Source organism: Rana temporaria, chromosome 10 (assembly GCF_905171775.1).
Source record: "Rana temporaria chromosome 10, aRanTem1.1, whole genome shotgun sequence".
Classification (NCBI taxonomy): domain Eukaryota; kingdom Metazoa; phylum Chordata; class Amphibia; order Anura; family Ranidae; genus Rana; species Rana temporaria.
Genome location: NC_053498.1, coordinates 149619235 through 149640550, shown reverse-complemented (window position 1 = coordinate 149640550; position 21316 = coordinate 149619235). Strand labels below are relative to the sequence as shown.

Genomic DNA, 21316 nt, shown 5'->3' with positions numbered 1-21316 from the left:
CATGGCTGCATTTGGGGACACAAGGCTGCATTTGGGGACAAGAGGCTGCATTTGGGGACACAAGGCTGCCTTTGAGGACACATTTTTTTTGTTAAAAGTATCGGTATCGGCGAGTTCATGAAAAAAGGTATCGGTACTTGTACTCGTTCCTAAAAAAAGTGGTTTCGGGACAACTCTAATTTCAAGTGTCATTAACAGGTAATGAATATTTCCAGGCACCAAATAATATTCGGGAATGCCTGGAGGAGCACAATCCCCGCCCCCCTGCTTGTGATTGGAGAAATTATAAATCCTGCCTCTTGCGTCCAATCACTGTGCTGTGATTCGTTACAGCACAAGCTGTTTTTTGGGAAGGGAGGGCTGTCCCTGAATGGTAGTTTTGAAATGTGGCCACCCTAGGCTAGGAGGGCACCGTGGGAGGTTGGCGGGCAATGCAAGCCACTGTTGGAGGTTGGAAGCACTGTGGGAGATTCCGGCATCTGCAGCTGGCTGGAGTCCCGTAGGGGGAAGGCCACGGACCAGTGGTTGAGAACCGTTGACCTAGTAGATTTTTTATCAGGTCTTAATGATCTAACACAGCTGTAGATACCCTCCGCTACTAAATCGCGATGCCGTCCTCACTTTTCCACCATCGTTTCTTCATGTAGCGTGGCATCAGCAGTTTCTAATGGTGCTAGCTAGGGGACTATTTGGGGAGTCAGCAGCTCTCCGGAGAAGGCTGTGTGGAAGAGTCAGTAGATATTTTTGCTGACACTTGTCAGGAAGAGCAGATGGCAACTCTTGTTTCGATGCAAGGTAAGTATTTTTTTATTGTACATTTTCAAGTTTATTTTACTGCAGCACATCATACGTGTTTCTGTTGTCACAAACTAGAACGGTTGGCTTTGAGCTTTTTATGCATTGAGAACTTTGAGGCTTTTCTTAGGCAGTGGTTGTAGTTTTTAAGACTGACCTAGTCTTTATTTAAAGGGTTTGCTTTTTATTTTCTAAATTGGTTCCTTTAAGCTCGTGCATTGTGGGTTCACTTACTTTTTCCTTCCATTTCCCTTCTAAATGTTTTTTTTTCTTTGTCTGAATTTCTCGCTTTCTGTTCCTTAGTAAGCTTTCCACCATCATCCGAGCCGTTCTGGCTGGGGGTTAGTCAGCGTGCTCGCCCCCTCCCTTGGGACTACATCGCTGCGGGGAGACGCTGTGTTCTGGCTGGGGGGTTAGTCAGCATGCTCGCCCCCTCCCTTGGGACTACATCCCTGCGGGGAGACGCTGTGTTCTGGCTGGGGGTTAGTCAGCGTGCTCGCCCCCTCCCTTGGGACTACATCCCTGCGGGGAGACGCTGTGTTCTGGCTGGGGGTTAGTCAGCGTGCTCGCCCCCTCCCTTGGGACTACATCCCTGCGGGGAGACGCTGTGTTCTGGCTGGGGGTTAGTCAGCGTGCTCGCCCCTTCCCTTGGGACTACATCCCTGCGGGGAGATGCTGTGTTCTGGCTGGGGGTTAGTCAGCGTGCTCGCCCCCTCCCTTGGGACTACATCCCTGCGGGGAGACGCTGTGATCTGGCTGGGGGTTAGTCAGCGTGCTCGCCCCCTCCCTTGGGACTACATCCCTGCGGGGAGATGCTGTGTTCTGGCTGGGGGTTAGTCAGCGTGCTCGCCCCTTCCCTTGGGACTACATCCCTGTGGAGAGACGCTGCAGGGATGTGGTCCCAAGGGAGGGGGCAAGCATGCTGACTAACCCCCAGCCAGAACACAGCGTCTCCCGGCAGGGATGTAGTCCCAATGGAGGGGGCGAGCACGCTGACTAACCCCCAGCCAGAATGGCTCGGATGATGGTGGAAAGCTTACTGAGGAGGAACGGGAAGTGAGAAATTCAGACAAAGAAAAAAAACATTTAGAAGGGAAATGGAAGGAAAAAGTAAGTGAACCCACAATGCACAAGCTTAAAGGAACGCATTTAGAAAATAAAAAACGAACCTTTCCAACCCCTTTAACTGCTGTTTTCCCCCATTGAACCTCGCTCCCAAAATTGCTCTGGATGTGATCCTCAACAAACTTTTTGCTTAAAAACTTATAGCCGGATTCAGGTACAGTAGATACGCCGTCGTAACTCCGATTCTGCGCCATCGTAACATTAAGCGTATGCTCAAACTGAGATACGCTTAAATGTTGCTAAGATATGACCGGCGTAAGTCTCCTACGCCGTCGTATCTTGGCTGCCTATTTATGCTGGGCGCTAGGGGCGTGTACGCTGATTTATGCCTAGAATATGTAAATCAGCAAGATACGCCTATTCACGAATGTACGCACACCCATCGCAGTAAAGATGCGCCGTTTACGTAAGGCGTTTTCAGGCGTAAAGATAAACCACCAAAAAGATGGCGCAGCCAATGTTAAGTATGGACGTTGGAACTGCGTTGAATTTTTCACATTTTCATGTCAATAGCATGGATTATTTGCGGCGTAATTTTGAGCATGCGCACTGGGATACTTTCACGGACGGCGCATGCGCCGTTCGTTAGAAACGTCAAATACGTGGGGTCACGAGTATTTAGCATAGAACACGCCCCCAACCAGCCTATTTTGAATTAGGCGGGCTTACGCCGGCCCAGTTACACTGCGCCACCGTAAGTTAGAGCGCAACTTCTTTGTGAATACAGGACCTGCCGCTCTAACTTACGGCGGCGCAGTGTATCTGAGATACGCTACGCCCGCCTAAAGATAGGCACAGCTCTCTGAATCTAGCAATTAAACTTTAAGCATTTATAATAATAATTCACCCTTTTCAAACTACGCAGTCTTGACACGGCCATGGAAATCTCACCAGGTAGTATCAGAAGGGCCTTCCATGAGAATGAAGGGTCCTTTGCAGGCTCTGGAATGGGACTGGTAAATGGGAAGGGGGTGTGGCTTGCCTCCAGGAGGGGGTGGGCCTTAAAGCCGACCAGTTGAGGCCTTGGACCCAATGAGCAATACAACCCAGGGAAGAATTTTGTAGATCTGAGCGGTTTTAATTTTTTATATCTTGCTTGATTTACAGATTAGTAAGTGTCTAGTCCAGAGTTCTCCAACATTTCTAAGCAAAGGGCCAATTTACTTTGCAATTAGGCTTAATGGGGCTGTACTTTGGCCAGTGGGAGCAGACACAATGCCTCATTGTTGGTTTTAATGGAAGGAATAGTGTCCCATCGCTGGTGTCAGTGGGAGAAATAGTGTCCCATCATTGGTGTCAGTGGGAGGAATAGTGTCCCATCATTGGTGTCAGTGGGAGGAATAGTGTCCCATCATTGGTGTCAGTGGGATGAATAGTGTCCCATCATTGGTGTCAGTGGAAGGAATAGTGTCGAATCGCTGGTGTCAGTGGGAGGAATAGTGTCCCATCATTGGTGTCAGTGGGAGGAATAGTGTCCCATCATTGGTGTCAGTGGAAGGAATAGTGTCGAATCGCTGGTGTCAGTGGGAGGAATAGTGTCCCATCATTGGTGTCAGTGGGAGGAATAGTGTCCCATCATTGGTGTCAGTGGAAGGAATAGTGTCGAATCGCTGGTGTCAGTGGGAGGAATAGTGTCCCTTCATTGGTGTCAGTGGGAGGGATAGTGTCCCATCATTGGTGTCAGTGGGAGGGATAGTGTCCCATCATTGGTGTCAGTGGGAGGAATAGTGTCCCATCATTGGTGTCAGTGGGAGGAATAGTGTCCCATCATTGGTGTCAGTGGGAGGAATAGTGTCCCATCATTGGTGTCAGTGGGAGGAATAGTGTCCCATCGCTGGTGTCAGTGGAAGGAATAGTGTCCCATCGCTGGTGTCAGTGGAAGGAATAGTGTCCCATCATTGGTTTCGGTGGGAGGAATAGTGTCCCATCATTGGTGTCAGTGGGAGGGATAGTGTCCCATCATTGGTGTCAGTGGGAGGAATAGTGTCCCATCATTGGTGTCAGTGGGAGGAATAGTGTCCCATCGCTGGTGTCAGTGGAAGGAATAGTGTCCCATCGCTGGTGTCAGTGGAAGGAATAGTGTCCCATCATTGGTTTCGGTGGGAGGAATAGTGTCCCATCATTGGTGTCAGTGGGAGGGATAGTGTCCCATCATTGGTGTCAGTGGGAGGAATAGTGTCCCATCATTGGTGTCAGTGGGAGGAATAGTGTCCCATCATTGGTACCAGTGGGAGGAATAGTGTCCCATCATTGGTGTCAGTGGGAGGAATAGTGTCCCATCATTGGTGTCAGTGGGAGGAATAGTGTCCCATCATTGGTGTCAGTGGGAGGAATAGTGTCCCATCATTGGTGTCAGTGGGAGGAATAGTGTCCCATCATTGGTGTCAGTGGGAGGAATAGTGTCCCATCATTGGTGTCAGTGGGAGGAATAGTGTCCCATCGCTGGTGTCAGTGGAAGGAATAGTGTCCCATCGCTGGTGTCAGTGGAAGGAATAGTGTCCCATCATTGGTTTCGGTGGGAGGAGTAGTTCCCAAAGGGTCAAATAAAGGCAAGCAAATGGTCACATCCAGCCCTCAGGCCACAGGTTGGAGACCCCTGATGTAGTCCAATTCATTACAAATAGGCCCCTTTGTGAAAGATAACAATTGCAGGGTCCTAAATGAAACCTCTAAGGTTGTCACTGGGGGCCAACATCCAGAATATGTCATACCGAGAACTAAATGAGCTCAGATGAACTTTTGGGGCGCCCACAAATGTTTTTGTTTGTAGGGATCTCCCCTGTAAGGTGTGTCTGTTTTATGGGCAGGTGCCGATCGATCATCCGGCCCAATCTAGTCCCGTAGAAGATGAGGGGGTGCCAAATTTTACAAATTCTCTGATTCTTCCCACCCTGGCCAACTAAATTATGGGCGTTGTCACCCCCAATACAAGGAGGGGTGGCATGGACACTCGGGAAAGGAGGGGGTGGCATGGGCACTCGGGGTAGCCGAGAGGATACCCCTGTCCATTGATGTGTATTTTCGGCTCCTTCCCTGTAACCTCTATACCAGTGATGGGGAACCTCTGCCCCCCCCCCCCGATGTTTTGGGACTACATTTCCCATGATGCTCTTGTCCTCTGCAGTGTAGGTGAGCATCATGGGAAATGTAGTTCCAAAACATCTGGGGTGCCGAGGTTCACCATCACTGCTCTATACACTTATTACATTCGACTTGAGTTCCGAGTACAACTGTTGCTACATTGTTGCCGTTTTATACCTTGCAAAAAAAAAAAAGATTCTTTGTTTAGCCTTCTGAAAATTGCTGATCTCGCTGGTCTTGTGTTTTGAATTTTTAAAACTCTTCATCTTTCTTGGCCACGCGGAAGGTGACAAAAGACGCATTTTTTTTGGTGTTCCTCTCGCGCATCGATCACTTTCCTGTGGGTGTCGATCGGTTACATTGCTTGCAAGATGTCCTTGCAGCATTTTCTCTTTCACAGTGTCGTAGATTTTAGCTTTCTGCATGGTATTGAGTCATCTGTAAAAAGGTTTTTAACCGAGTTTTTACCGTCCCGTCTTCCCTTCGTTATTTCCTCTGCAGAAACCGTCCGAGCCATGACCCACGTCATCAACCAAGGGATGGCCATGTACTGGGGCACCTCCCGCTGGAGCTCGATGGAAATCATGGTAATTTATTCTTTATTCTTCCACTTTGTATCTTTGCTTTGTGATTGCTAAAGAAAAAGCACATTTAAAGTGGGAGGTCCACCCAAATTTTTACTTCGGAAAGATGGACAGCCGCGCTCCAAAAAAAAACTCTTGAGTTGTCTTTATTGTAAAATCGATGATAAAATGCACTACAAAAAGGCAGCAAAAATAGGGAAAACAGCCTACGCGTTTCACACTGGATCAGTGCTTAATCATGGCCCATGATTAAGCACTGATCCAGTGTGAAACGCGTAGGATACTTTCCCTATTTTTGCTGCCTTTTTGTAATGCATTTTTATCATTGATTTTACAATAAAGACAATAAGTGCCCCCCGGTATTGAAGGGGTTAAAGACAAAAATAGGTTTAGAATAACTTGAAAGTTGCAGATTTAAAATGTTTCAAAATTGTAAAAGGAGAATAACTCAAAAGTTCCAACAACACGTGTTCTGTAATCCGCCAATCACCCTGATAGAGAATTGTCCAGACGACGGATCTCCCCCGTCCAGACGACGGATCTCCCCCGTCCAGACGACGGATCTCCCCGTCCAGACGACGGATCTCCCCGTCCAGACGACGGATCTCCCCGTCCAGACGACGGATCTCCCCGTCCAGACGACGGATCTCCCCGTCCAGACGATGGATCTCCCCGTCCAGACGATGGATCTCCCCGTCCAGACGATGGATCTCCCCGTCCAGACGATGGATCTCCCCGTCCAGACGATGGATCTCCCCGTCCAGACGATGGATCTCCCCGTCCAGACGATCGATCTCCCCGTCCAGACGATCGATCTCCCTGTCCACAGGCAGCCCAAGAAAACGAAGACTAAAAGATATTATAGCAGAAAGAAGCCTAAAAATAAATATTAGATAGAAACATAAAAAGAGAATTGATGTTGAGTTGAGGAGACAAGAGCTGGTTACAGATAAATGCTTCCAGAAGATGTGCGGCTTCATTATTTTTGGAGTTGAGTGAACATTTTTCCACACAGCGGGCTGAACACACAATGTATGTATACTGTATATAGAACACACAATGTATGTATACTGTATATAGAGAACACACAATGTATGTATACTGTATATAGAGAACACACAATGTATGTATACTGTATATAGAGAACACACAATGTATGTATACTGTATATAGAACACACAATGTATGTATACTGTATATAGAACACACAATGTATGTATACTGTATAGAGAAAACACAATGTATGTATACTGTATATAGAACACACAATGTATGTATACTGTATATAGAACACACAATGTATGTATACTGTATATATAGAACACACAATGTATGTATACTGTATATATAGAACACACAATGTATGTATACTGTATACAGAACACACAATGTATGTATACTGTATATAGAGAACACACAATGTATGTATACTGTATATAGAACACACAATGTATGTATACTGTATATAGAACACAATGTATGTATACTGTATATAGAACACACAATGTATGTATACTGTATATAGAGAACACACAATGTATGTATACTGTATATAGAACACACAATGTATGTATACTGTATATAGAGAACACAATGTATGTATACTGTATATAGAACACACAATGTATGTATACTGTATATAGAACACGCAATGTATGTATACTGTATATAGAGAACACAATGTATGTATACTGTATATAGAGAACACAATGTATGTATACTGTATGTAGAGAACACAATGTATGTATACTGTATATAGAACACACAATGTATGTATACTGTATATAGAGAACACACAATGTATGTATACTGTATATAGAGAACACACAATGTATGTATACTGTATATAGAACACACAATGTATGTATACTGTATATAGAACACACAATGTATGTATACTGTATATAGGACACAATGTATGTATACTGTATATAGGACACAATGTATGTATACTGTATATAGAGAACACACAATGTATGTATACTGTATATAGAGAACACACAATGTATGTATACTGTATATAGAACACACAATGTATGTATACTGTATATAGAACACACAATGTATGTATACTGTATATAGGACACAATGTATGTATACTGTATATAGAACACACAATGTATGTATACTGTATATAGGACACACAATGTATGTATACTGTATATAGAACACACAATGTATGTATACTGTATATAGGACACAATGTATGTATACTGTATATAGAACACACAATGTATCTTTAGATAATTTTAAAGCGTGACATGTTGGGTATCTATTTATTCGGCGTAACATCATCTTTCACATCATACAAAAAAATTGGGCTAACTTTACGGTTTTGTTATTTTTTAATTCATGAAACCGTTTTTTCTTCCCCCCAAAAAAAGGCGTTTGAAAAAATGATTGCGCAAATACCGTGCGAGAAAAAAAGTTGCAATGACCGCCATTTTAATTCCCTAGGGTGTCTGCTAAAAAAAAAAAATATATATATATATAATGTTTGGGGGTTCTGATTAATTTTCTAGCAAATGAATTGTGATTTTTACATGAAGGAGAGAAGTGCCAGAATAGGCGCGGTGGACAAGTGGTTAAAACGCCTATGCCACTTACAGCTGGAAAAACGCCAGTGTGTATGGGGCCATAGAATAACATGGAGAGGCTTTGTTAAGCTGTGAAAACGTCGGAGAGAAACAGAACAATGTGACATTCTTGGTTTTCCTCTTTCCTTGTAGGAAGCATACTCCGTAGCGCGGCAGTTCAATCTGATCCCCCCCATCTGTGAACAAGCCGAATATCACATGTTCCAAAGGGAGAAGGTAGAGGTCCAACTTCCGGAGCTGTTCCATAAGATTGGTAAGATGTCGCCCTCTATATAAAGGTTATTAGGACCCCTTTTTCACACTAAGGCGTTTTCCGGGCGTTTTTCAGGCGCTTTGGCGTTAAAAAAAAGCCTGTAAAGCGCCTGAAAGAAGAATCATCTGCAATCCTAATGTGAAAGCCTCGAGTGCTTTCAGAGCCCCTTCACACTGCCAGCGCCCGAAAAACGCTGGTAAAGCTCCGCTAAGACCCCTTTCACACTGGGGCGTTTTTCAGGCGCTTTGGCGTTAAAAAAAAAAGACTCCCTCAATGGGAAGGGGGCTTTAGGACGCTTTCCCCGACTTGTTCATTCCCCGACTTAGTTGGGGTAGGCGGTACACTTTGGTGGGGGTGGGTCAGCCACGCCCTTTGACCTTTGACCCCTAGCCATATTCTTCAATGGGAAACCCTGACCCTAACCCAACGCTAACCCCAACCCTAACCCCTAAAGCGCTGTAAATAAGCTGCTTGCAGGACTTTTTTTGACGCCCCGGCCAGCGCAGCGCCTCAGTGTGAAAGCACTCATGCTATCACATTGGGATTGCAGATGCAGCTTCTTTCAGGTGCTTTTTTTTAAACGCTGAAGCACCTGAAAAACGCCCCAGTGTGAAAGGGGTCTTAAAGGGAACTTGTCATTGAAGCATGCAGGCTACCATCGCTGACTTCTACTTTGGAGAATGATAGATTTCTAGTTGCCATGCAGAGAGATACTCTTGTTCTTTATATACAAGTTTGCATTTTTTTTGTCACTACAGTCCATATAATAACATGGTTTCCTATGGATGTAGTTCACATCTGTGCATTTTATGCAAAGGGCCAGGGATTTTTTTTTTTTTTCTGGTTTTTGGTTCCATTGACTTCAATGGATCAAAAATATGTGTTGACAAATGTAAAATGCACCCAGAATATGCAAACTGCAAAGTTAGGTGTGATCCAGGCCTTGGCTACAACTTACCATATGCTTGTAACCTGTTCCTTTACTGATTGCTTTTTTCCATCCAAGTTGTCCTTGGAAACTGGTGTTGAACTTCCCCCAAGAACCATTTCCATTGTAAAGATTCTCTAACCTCACTTTAGTTTTGTAAAATAAAAAAATATATATAAAATTTCCTCAGTGGCAACATTGAAATATGTGTGTCAAAGTACAACTGGCATCTGTTTCAAGAGGTATCTTTATATATATATATATATATATATATATATATATATATATATATATATATATATATATACTCGAGTATAAGCCGAGTTTTTCAGCACTTTTTTTTGTGCTGAAAATGCCCCCCTCGGCTTATACTGGAGTCACCTTTTTGCGCCTGATCTCCCGGACTTTGGGCACCCGGTACCGGCCGTCTGTAGGTCCCCTGGACCCCACATGTAGCCCCACTCTTCCTCTATTAGTGTGCAAAGTTTCTTGTCCGTGGGACCTACGGCCGGGCACCCCTTCCATAGACTCCCATGTTAAAGGGTCATTTCTCTGGTGACTTGGGGGACCCGGTACCAGCCGGTCGTAGGTCCCTTGGACCCACATCTTGTCACACATGTAGCTCCATTTCTCCTCTACAAGTGTGCAAAGTTTGTCTGGGGAACCTACGACTGGGGAGCACCAATTTCTCAAAGCCAGGCACCCCTTCCATAGACTCCCATGTTAAACGTCAGTATAGGCATGGGCACAGTGAGGCATGGGCACAGTGAGGCATGCACATGGCTACAGTGAGGCATGCAGATGGACACCCTAGGCCAGTGATGGCGAACCTTGGCACCCTAGATGTTTTGGAACTACAAATCCCATGATGCTCATTCACTCTGAAGTGTAGTTGAGCATCATGGGAAATGTAGTTCCAAAACATCTGGGGGTGCCAAGGTTCACCATAATTGCCCTAGGCTTATACTCGAGTCACTAAGTTTTCCCATTTTTTTGTGGTAAAATTAGGTGCCTCGGCTTATATTTGGTTATATACGGTTTATAAAAAGTCAAGTGGGGGGGGGGTGCTATATATATATAGTTGTGAATTCATCCTTTAAATTAATTTTTAAAATATTGCGCCCATTTCCTGAAAGTTTACAGTTACTTTGTTTTACTCTTCCAGGTGTGGGCGCTATGACGTGGTCACCGCTTGCTTGTGGGATAGTTTCCGGGAAATATGACGGTGGAATTCCACCGTATTCTAGAGCGTCACTCAAGGTTTGTAATACTTTGTAAAGACTATAATAATGTAATGCAGTGCTACCCCCACAGGGGCTGCTGGTAATAGCTGGTTCTTCCCCAATAGTATAAAGGCTGCCTGTCTACCACAAGCTAGAAGGCGTAACTAGAACCTTCAGGGCCCCAGTGCTAGAAACAATGAAAGCCCCCCCCCCCCCTCCATGGCCCCTGACCAGGGCCCTTTACTTCCATTGTGGGGCCCTTTATTACGGTCCAGCAGCAGGCCACCTTCCTGCCCTTGTTTGGGTCCCTCCACAGTGGCGGAACACCAGAACCCAGTCTCAAGTGCAACATTTGCGACCCTGGCAGTTCCACCACTGGTGTTTGTTTCCACCACTGTAGCTTTTTTTTTATTTTTGTTCTTTTATTTTACTATTTTTATGTTTTACATATTTTTTTAGCACCCTGTCTAAACAGACCCCCGATGTCTCACTTTTGAGGACCGATTAATCATTTCCTTTCTCTGTAGCCTCAGCTATACAGAATAATTGAACAGGAGTAGCTCTGTACAGAGGCTTTCCATTCATTCATAAACTGAAGCATAGTAACACAGCTTACTATGCCCCAGCTATGTATTAAAAAAAAAAAAAAAAAAGGGTACAGATCACTGACTCTATTCATTAGGACAAGGAATATGTTTTGTGGTTGAACTGGATGGACTTGTGTCTTTTTTCAACCTGACTAACTAACTAACTAAGGAGCCGGTAAATGACACATTTATTGGCTCCTTCTCTGCGCTCAATGCTTAAAGATCTCTGCAGCAGCTCATGGGAGAAGCAAGCCCGGCAGTGCTGCATGGATGGTGGTTGGGGGGGGGATTGGGGGATGTGAGGGGCGGCCAGGGAAGCGCACATGAGCCCGGGGCAGCAGGACAGCGATAGGGAGGCAGCATGTGGAGGAACCGATGCCCTCCATTTCCCTCCTGCAGCAACTCCTCAATGTCTGCGGGAGGGAGAGGAGGAGAAGAGGGCATTTAGCAGCTACATGGAGGGATTGGTTTCTCTACATGCTGCTGCCCTCCTATCTAGGTGTACAGGGGGGCCGCACAGGCCTTCTGGAGCATGGGGCTGGGTCGCAATGCCAACCCCTGTATGTATGCCCCTGCCACAAGCACCAGTCCATACACATGAGGAGTTGCTGCAGGAGGGAAATGGAGGGCATCGGTTCCTCCACATGCTGCCTCCCTATCGCTGTCCTGCTGCCCCGGGTTCATGTGCGCTTCCCTGGCCGCCCCTCACATCCCCCCCCCCCCCATGCAGCACTGCCGGGCTTGCTTCTCCCATCAGCTGCTGCAGAGATCTTTAAGCATTGAGCGCAGTGGCATTGGGAGGAATTGTGCCCCATCGTTGGTGGCATTGGAAATAATTCAACCTCATCATTGGCGTCATTGGGGAGAATTGTGTCCTATTGTTTGGTGTCAGTGGGGGGGAGAATTATGCCCCATGGGTCGCAATGTAAGGTAAGGGCCGCAGTTTGGACACCGCTGTTCTAGATTGTGAACAGTTAGTGCATAGACATGACAGTGAAGAAGACACTGCTGCAGGGAGCTCATGGAAAAAGCATTGATTCATAAGACTGATGTACCATTGACGTTTCCCAGAAGCCATGTGTTTATATATTAATAGGTTACTTTATGGAATTCCTGTAAACGTTGTCTAATTCCTAGCTTTGCATGATTTTTTCAGGGTTATCAGTGGTTAAAGGACAAGATATTGAGCGAAGAAGGACGACGGCAGCAGGCTAAGCTGAAAGAGCTTCAGGCCATCGCAGAACGTTTGGGCTGCACGCTTCCACAGCTAGCCATTGGTGAGTCTAGTTGTACAAATACCTTCTTGATGAGCCTGGAGCGTTCCTCTATGTCAGGGGTAGTCAACCTCGGCACTCCAGCTGTGGTGAAACTACAAATCCCAGCATGCCTCTGCCTCTAGGAGTCATGCCTGTGATTTGTCAGGGTCTTGCAATGCCTCATGGGACTTGTAGTTTCACAACAGATGGAGGGCTGGGGTTGCCTACCCCTGCTTTTATGTGGTTACCTGTAAATGGAGCAGACCAGACAACTTGCTTGCAGGCAAGCCACACGCTTGTGTTTGCTTGGACTGTGCAGATCTTTAATGCCAGGGACAGGATAAAATAAATTATAGTTCCATAAATTGTAACAATGTTTGAATTTCTGAGCCAACACTCAGAAGATAGAACATTTTTGCCGGGTAAATATGGCTGTATCATTCCCGGGCTCAGTTCTGGTCTGTTCCATTGAAACTTTATCCATGTTGGACTCTTTTGCATCACGTTGGCTTTGAGTTGTGGTCAAAAACATTACTAAAAATGGTTTGTTCTGTTTGCAGCCTGGTGTCTGAGAAATGAAGGTGTCAGTTCGGTGCTGTTAGGAGCCTCTAATGCCGACCAACTCCTGGAGAATATTGGAGCAATACAGGTTGGTCGTCTACTACCAAACTAGGGTGGTCAATACTTCTAGAGCAGTGGTTCTCAACCTTTCTAGTACCGTGACCCCTTGATAAAATTTCCCAAGTTGTGGGGACCAGAGATGTATTATGGCCTAGGCCGACAAGGCCCAGGCCTAGGGCGGCACTTTGCGGGGGGGTGGCGAAAAAGCCCCCTGTGCTCATCACACCCAGTCCCCCTGTGCTCATCCCACCCTGTCCCCCTGTGCTCATCCCACCCTGTCCCCCTGTGCTCATCCCACCCTGTCCCCCTGTGCTCATCCCACCCTGCCCCCCTGTGCTCATCCCACCCTGCCCCCCTGTGCTCATCCCACCCTGTCCCCTTGTGCTCATCCCACCCTGTCCCCCTGTGCTCATTCCACCCTGTCCCCCTGTGCTCATTCCACCCTGTCCCCCTGTCCTCATCCCACCCTGTCCTCATCCCATCCTGTCCCCCTGTCCTCATCCCACCCTGTCCCCCTGTGCTCATCCCACCCTGTCCCCCTGTGCTCATCCCACCCTGTCCCCCTGTGCTCATCCCACCCTGCCCCCCTGTGCTCATCCCACCCTGTCCCCTTGTGCTCATCCCACCCTGTCCTCCTCCCACCCTGTCCCCCTGTGCTCATCCCACCCTGTCCCCCTGTGCTCATCCCACCCTGTCCCCCTGTCCTCATCCCACCTTATCCCTCTGTCCTCATCCCATGAAAATGACAGGACGAGTCTTAAAAAGGAAGGGGTGCGTCTTATATAAAGTAGGGGGTGCGCGAGTTTCACCAGGCCTAGGGCAGCACAAAACCTAAATACACCCCTGGTGGGGATCCCTAACAGTAAAATTATTTTCATAGCGTGGGTTGTCAAGTAATTTGCGTCCCCAAGCATTGCCCATCTTACTCCTCCCATGAGGATATATCTAACCTCGGTGACCCCATCACCAGGGAGGAAATCATTCAAGCTTTGAACCAACTCAAACCCGGGAAAAGCCCAGGGCCAGATGGTCTGCCAGTCAGTTATTATAAGACCTTCTCTGACATACTGATCCCAAATTTTCTTACCACATATAACGAACTTCCTGACTCCCCTTATCATCCTAAAGACATCTTAGAGGCCCACATATCTTTAATCCCTAAACCAAACAAAGACACCACTCTAGTACGCAATTACCGCCCGATCTCATTATTAAACGTTGACGTCAAACTATACGCAAAAATATTAGCCAATCGTTTACTCCCACTAATCACCAGACTTATTTCGACTGACCAAGTGGGGTTTGTCCCGGGAAGAGAAGCCAGGGACAACTCTACTAAAGCCCTCAATGTGCACCATTGGTTAACCTCCTCGAAAAAAGCTGGATTCTTCTTATCCCTGGATGCGGAGAAGGCATTCGATAGAGTGGCCTGGGATTACATGTCGGCAGTTTTACATAAAATGGGTTTGCCACTTCGCCTTGTACGAATGATTTTATTGTTGTACTCGGATCCCACAGCTCGAGTTAGGGTCAATGGCCGCCTGTCGAATGCCTTCCCCATAACCAATGGTATGCGTCAGGGTTGTCCCCTCTCCCCCCTTATTTTTATTCTTTCTATGGAACCCCTTCTCAGAAGATTAAAAGAAAACTCTGCCATCAGAGGTGTCGAGGTCCGGGGAGAACAATGCAAGATTGCCGCTTATGCGGATGACATTTTGATGTTTCTTTCTGACCCAATCACCACGATCCCCAACCTTCTTAAAGATTTTAAAATATTTAATAATCTATCCAACCTTCAAATTAATTTCGAGAAATCACTAGCACTGAACGTATCTCTCCCTTCCAAGGTGGTAGAACTATGTAAACTAAATTTTCCCTTTAAATGGGAATCTGAACATATTACATATTTGGGTATTAAAATCCCGAAAGATCTGAAAAACTTATACACCCTAAATTTCCTTCCAGCCATTCAGGCTATTAAAGCAGACCTGGCTGATTGGAACAAGGGCAGATTTTCATGGTTCGGTAGGGCAGCGATCCTCAAAATGAGTATCCTCCCACGGATTTTATACCTCTTCCAAGCAGTGCCGATTTCCTTGCCACAATCCTTTTTCGTAACATTTAAGAAACATTGCAGGTTATTCCTTTGGGCGGGCCAAACACCTAGATTAAATTGGAACAAACTAGTCCAACCAAAATGTAAGGGAGGTTTGGGTATACCAGACATCACCCTTTACCATAAAGCCTGTCACCTCACGAGGCTTGTCGATTGGCATCTCCATGGTCAGAATAAGGATTGGATTAGAATAGAAAATGCATTCCTTAGCTATCCCTTATCCCACTTACCATGGCTGGAACACCACTCGATTCCTAAGGCTTGCCTAGAACATCCTCTAATTGGCCCCACACTTAAAATATTTAAATCCGCATGCAAACCCCTCAAACTGGTCCCCTCCCCTGGACCTTTGACGCCTCTGTCCCAAAGTCCAGACTTTAAACCCGGTATCATTTTTAAACACGCTACGACGGATCCCGACCTTAAAACGCTCCGAGCCCATCAATTCTTTCGGAATGGTAATTTGCTTACGTACACAGATCTGAACGCAGTGCTCCCACACATTGATCTGACGATCTTTAGATACCTACAACTTAAACATTTTTTTGGGTCTACCCATATGCGAACACGTTGGTGTAGAGATCTTTCCCCTCTGGAAAAGATTTGTGTGACCAAAGAACCCCAAAGACACTTGATTTCCAAAATGTACTCCCTGCTGGTCCCAGATGCGGCCCTTAGCTCTAACATACGCACGGCATGGGATACTGATCTATCTCTTTCCCTTTCTGACGGTGATTGGGACCGCATCTGGGATTACACTCACAAGGGCTCCATAAACGTCTCAGCACAGGAGAACAGATACAAACTTTGCACCAGATGGTACCGGACACCCGAAAAACTCCACAAAATTTATCCAGCGGTTTCTCCAGATTGCTGGAGATGTGACGGGAAGAAAGGCTCTTTATTACACATCTGGTGGGAGTGTCCTTCGTTGGCTCAATTTTGGAAGGAGATATATGATAGTATAGTACAGATTACTACCATGCAGATCGCCTTCTCCCCAGCGCAATTCCTATTGCATCACACTCCTATACCAAAATCACAGTACCGGAATTCATTAACGCTCCATCTTGTGAATGCAGCAACCCAATGCATTCCCTTGCACTGGAAATCTAAAATCCCCCCAACGATAGAAGAATGGCGCTCACGGGTCAACAAAATAGAGGAGATGGAACGGCTGATACACCAAGCTAAGGACACACATGAGAAATATAGAATCACTTGGGACAGTTGGCTACATTACAAAGATTCATTGAGGCCAGGCACTGCACCTACTTAGTCACCCATCTACTCTTCACTATTCTATCCCAGGCCCTGCACCTCCTTTTCCTCTCTGACCCCTGCTTTACCCCCCCCCCTTTTTTTTTTTTTTTTTTTTTTTTTTTTTTTTTTTTTTTTTTTTTTATACACACTTGAATGTTCTCTCTAAAGAGCTGTATGGATGCTCAATGAATTTAGCCTCAACTTTTTGTCTATGTTTAGATTGTTTACGATTTGGCTGTTCATAATATAACATGGTCTATGTTGTAATTCACATAATCTTGATTTTGCTTTTTCTTCATCGAAAATTTATTGCAATGTACTTGTATTACATTTCTGTATTGCTATAATATTCAATAAAATATTTTGGAAAAAAAAAAAAAAAAAGTAATTTGCGTCCCTAACCCACGGACATTTAGCGGTCCCTGAGTCCCTTCCACTCGTACAATAATGAAACCCCTCCGACTTTGTATTAGCAGTGACACCTATGCCGGGATCAGTAGATAGGGTCTCCTCCAGCTCCTCCCACTTCACATTCCTCACCAGTCAGCTGACCTCTAGTCTCTGCCCCCGAGTCATGCTGGGAACTGAACGGGTGGCTGCAAAAAGGCTGAGTGGGTGGCCACAGGCTCCAGGGGCGGCCACAAAAATGCTGGGAGAGCAGTGCGGGCTTCAGGAACAGCCCAGGATTCGGTGACCCCTGGAAAATCATCATTCGACCCCTGAGGGGGTCCCGACCCCAGGTTGAGAACCACTGTTCTAGAGAATCTGCACTCTTTGCATGGTACAAGTGTAGCTCACAACCCCAAAAGGCCCGCTGAGTTTTTGAAGGTTCCCCTTTCACTAGCGCAGTGGCAGCCAGGCACACAGCAACAGTCACTTTTCTGCCTCAATGAAAAAAGTCTAGAGGTTACCCTTTTTGTATTTATGACTAAAAAACATGGATAGGGAGCTGTGGGATACTTCAGAATGCTGAACAATAATAGGAGGGCAGGCTTCACGCTGCAGCGACTTCTTAGAGCAGTCCCTTCAAGCTCGGGCAATGGACAGCAGTTGGATACCATAAGCATGGTTCCAGGCCAAGCAAACCTTCCTAATAGTGCACTGGGGGACGGGGTTGGTGTTAACAACAGCAATAGTCACCTAGGTCCTGCACTCAGGTCTGTACTCACAAGTCCTTGGATGCCTCCCTCCAGTGTCAGCCAGACATTTACCCAGTGGACTCCCCAAACTACTAGGTAACATTATCCCTCTTCACCTCAATAGGTTCTTAGAAAGTACCCCCCCCAGCTTTAGCAGAGCTTGAAGCCTCTTGACAAATGTCAGCTGGGCTGCCTGGAAGGGCAACAGCCCTATAGGCTGGGAACCCAGCTGCCTCTGGTCCCAGACTATTTATGTGCTCTGCGACCACCTACTGGGTACACCTCCCTAGGGATTTGACTGAACCAATATATATGGTTCAGCGCTTGTGCAAATAAAGTCCAGGATAATAATTCCAAACAGACGGAGTCCAATACACTTCACAGGTTAGTTGACAGAAGGTGACAAAAAAAAGTGAGGAAACCACCACCGGCACCCCGATCACACAGCCGCTTACCCTCACTAGTGGACCCCCATTACAAAGGCCACTTAGACGTTTGTATTACACAAGGCACCCTTCACTATACACCGATCCAAAACCAGGAATAGCAGGCAGATATGTGGGTGCAACACTTTCAATAGTAACCTCTTCTGCCGTCACTGCTCCCTGTGGTATCACTGCAGCAGCTGAAGGTTGGGACCTGGGACCTGACCAATGATCGAGGGCAGCAGCCCTGAGTGTGCAGCGCTAGCACAGAGAAACTTCTCTGTGCTAACACTGCGCACTCTGAACTGCTGCCCTCGATCACTGGTCAGGTCCCAGGTCCCAACCTTCAGCTGCTGCAGTGATTTGGGAGGAAGCTTCCATCCCTGCTTGCCGCCGCTGCTCAGAAATTATAACATGGAACCTATAGGAGCCCTGAAACACCGCCTTGGCTCTGTGCTACAGTAGGGGGAGCTCTCTCTACGTTCTACTGCACTGTGCAGGAAAACAAAAGCATTCACATACCACAGAGAGCAGTGACGGCGGAAGAGGTTACTATCGGAATTGTTGCAACCACATATCTGCCTGCTATCCCTGGTTTTGGATCTGTGGAGAGTGAAGGGTTCCTTGTGTAATTCTAACGTCTAAGTGGCCTTTGCAATGGGGGTCCACTAGTAAGCGGCTGGGTGATCGGGGTGCCGGTGGTGGTTTCCTCACTTTTTTGTCACCTTCTGGCAACTAACCTGTGAAGTATTTTGGACTCTGCCTGTTTGGGATTATTATCCACAAGCGCTGCACCATATTTAAATACTCATTTGGCCTGCTCCACTCCTATGTTCTGGAACCTTCCAGAAAGCAGGGATAAGCAACCGAGTCTGCAACCTGTGAGGCCCTGATCAGACCAAAGTTATCAGCAGCTGCTCCGCTGATTCCAAAAGAAGCTTAAAAAAATAACTACATTCACCTGACAACCTAGCACCTAACTAGGAGGGTGCTACATTAGTTTTTAGGAGGACCTGTAACGCAGAAAGTTTTAGGAAGCCAGCACTAAGTTTTAACTATACACCGTAGAATTTAAATGCTCTGCAAAAAAAAGGAACTTCTTATAAATATACCTGTAAAGAAAGCAGCCGATTAAAAATAAATTTAAAACAACTTACCCTTACGTGGTAGTGAGTGCCTCACATTTTGGATACTCAAGTGTTGTCCAGCTGAGACTCTCTTCTCTTCTGACGCTGCTCGGGCCTGGCATACTATTTTTTGGGGCATGACATCATCGAGAGGCTGCCAGCTGTTCCAGGTTCAGCCGTTGCGCCTCCTGATGACGTGCCGCTAGGCCCACCCCCTCCTTCTTTACTGAGCGAAAGGCTTTGCCAACTGGGATGTTCATAAAGGGCCGCCATCAGGAATTATGGGGCCCCTTACACAGCTTCAGGCATGGGCCACCTGGAGCAGAGAACCAGGGGGGGAGGGGAGTGCTGCCGCCTGAAATTGAGAAGCAGGGGGCTGCCGCCGGTATTTGAGAAAATTTGGAAAAAAGACAGAAACAAAGTCAAATATATATATAAATATATATGGGGGGGGTAGCCATCCGGGGGCCTGGGGAATTCTGGGCCCTTTAATAAAAAATAAAAAAAATAAAATATATATATATATATATATATATAAGTGGGGTTTCCATCCGGGGCCCTGTGGACCTCTGGGCCCTTAAAAAAAAAAAAATATATATATACCTCTGGACCTCTTACAAAAAAGAGGGGGTTGCCATCCGGGAGCCCGGGGGCTTTCAGGCCCCTGGGGACCTCTGGACCCCTTACAAAAAAAAGGGGTTGCCATCCGGGACCCCGGGGGCTTTCAGGCCCCTGGGGACCTCTGGACCCCTTACAAAAAAAAGGGGGTTGCCATCTGGGACCCCGGGGGCTTTCAGGCCCCTGGGGACCTCTGGACCCCTTACAAAAAAAAGGGGGTTGCCATCCGGGTCCCCGGGGGCTTTCAGGCCCCTGGGGACCTCTGGACCCCTTACAAAAAAAAGGGGGTTGCCATCCGGGGGCTTTCAGGCCCCTGGGGACCTCTGGACCCCTTACAAAAAAAAGGGGTTGCCATCCGGGACCCCGGGGGCTTTCAGGCCCCCGGGGACCTCTGAACCCCTTACAAAAAAAAGGGGGTTGCCATCCGGGACCCCGGGGGCTTTCAGGCCCCTGGGGACCTCTGGACCCCTTACAAAAAAAAGGGGGTTGCCATCTGGGGACCGCCGGGCCCCTTACAGGTGTACTTGCCTGTACCCCCTGATGGCGGCCCTGTGGCATATACCAGGAGGCAGCGGGAGGACAGGGGAGGTAATTTTCATAGGCGAATAATGTGCAAGGGGGCGGGCCAGACAATTTAGTAAAGAAAAAGCAAGCACTCATGAGGACTGGGGGAGGGGCGGAGAGGAGGGATAATGTATTTGAGGGTGAAGATCCACTTTATGAATTTGGTTTATTATATTATTGTGTTCTGTATGCTATAAATTGCATTGACTCGGCTTTTCTTTTCTTTTGATGCCGCAGGTCCTTCCGAAACTATCGTCTTCTATTATACACGAGGTTGATAGTATTTTGGGCAACAAGCCATATAGCAAAAAGGACTACCGATCCTAATGCAGGAAGCCCGCATTTCTGGACTGTCCGAGTTCTGCTCCGGTTCTTCTACTTGCCTGCTTTAAGCTTTACTCAATCCAAGTGGAGTGTGGTCGTATCAAAAAAAACTAACAAAAATCACATTTCCAGATAACGCCAGAAAACTGTTCAATAAGTATTATTAATGTGAGAAAAAAAAAAACATGCGCTTAATGTATCCAAATCTCTGCTAATTTGTTTAGCTGCACAACAAGTAGTCGCATAGGGCGGGCGCTGTCTGCGGAAAGCCGGATACCTTTTTTTTTACCGCCACTTTACGAGTACGGGCGCTCCATACCGTGGCGGCAGCCGTCTTGTGATCTGATGATGCATGATAAAGTAGCCAATCACGTAAGAGGAAAGGTGACATCACAGACACCCCTACTTATTACTCTGTAATATATGGGGTGGTGCCACATCTGCAAATACAAAGAAATCTTTTCAGATAGAGCGCCGACTTTTGAGGCATCACTTACAAATTGTATATACAACTAAAGTTTTTATTTTTACAGAAATTTAAAGCTGAACTCCAGGAATTCAGACAATTTGTAAAATATGCTGGCATGCTATGAGTTCACTTGAACGAGGTGCATGCCACCTCGTGGACTCATCTCTTTAATTTACATCTGACAGTTTTACGGAGCTCCGGGAGCACAGCTATCACTACAC

The 21316-nt window shown here is 46.5% G+C and overlaps 1 protein-coding gene across 6 annotated transcripts in view; it reads left to right on the top strand.

Annotated features, from left to right (window-relative positions):
- KCNAB2 (potassium voltage-gated channel subfamily A regulatory beta subunit 2) overlaps nucleotides 1–20798 on the top strand; it is a 232236-nt gene extending 211438 nt beyond the window's left edge. For all 6 annotated transcript variants that reach the window (XM_040326541.1, XM_040326543.1, XM_040326542.1 and 3 more), the window contains 6 exons: nucleotides 5503–5588; nucleotides 8315–8435; nucleotides 10529–10623; nucleotides 12330–12450; nucleotides 12990–13078; nucleotides 20540–20798. In XM_040326541.1, coding sequence (XP_040182475.1) covers nucleotides 5503–5588; nucleotides 8315–8435; nucleotides 10529–10623; nucleotides 12330–12450; nucleotides 12990–13078; nucleotides 20540–20629 — 602 coding nt within the window. In that variant the 3' untranslated portion in view covers nucleotides 20630–20798. The remainder of the gene's footprint in view (nucleotides 1–5502; nucleotides 5589–8314; nucleotides 8436–10528; nucleotides 10624–12329; nucleotides 12451–12989; nucleotides 13079–20539) is intronic.
- Nucleotides 20799–21316: the final 518 nt, after the last annotated feature.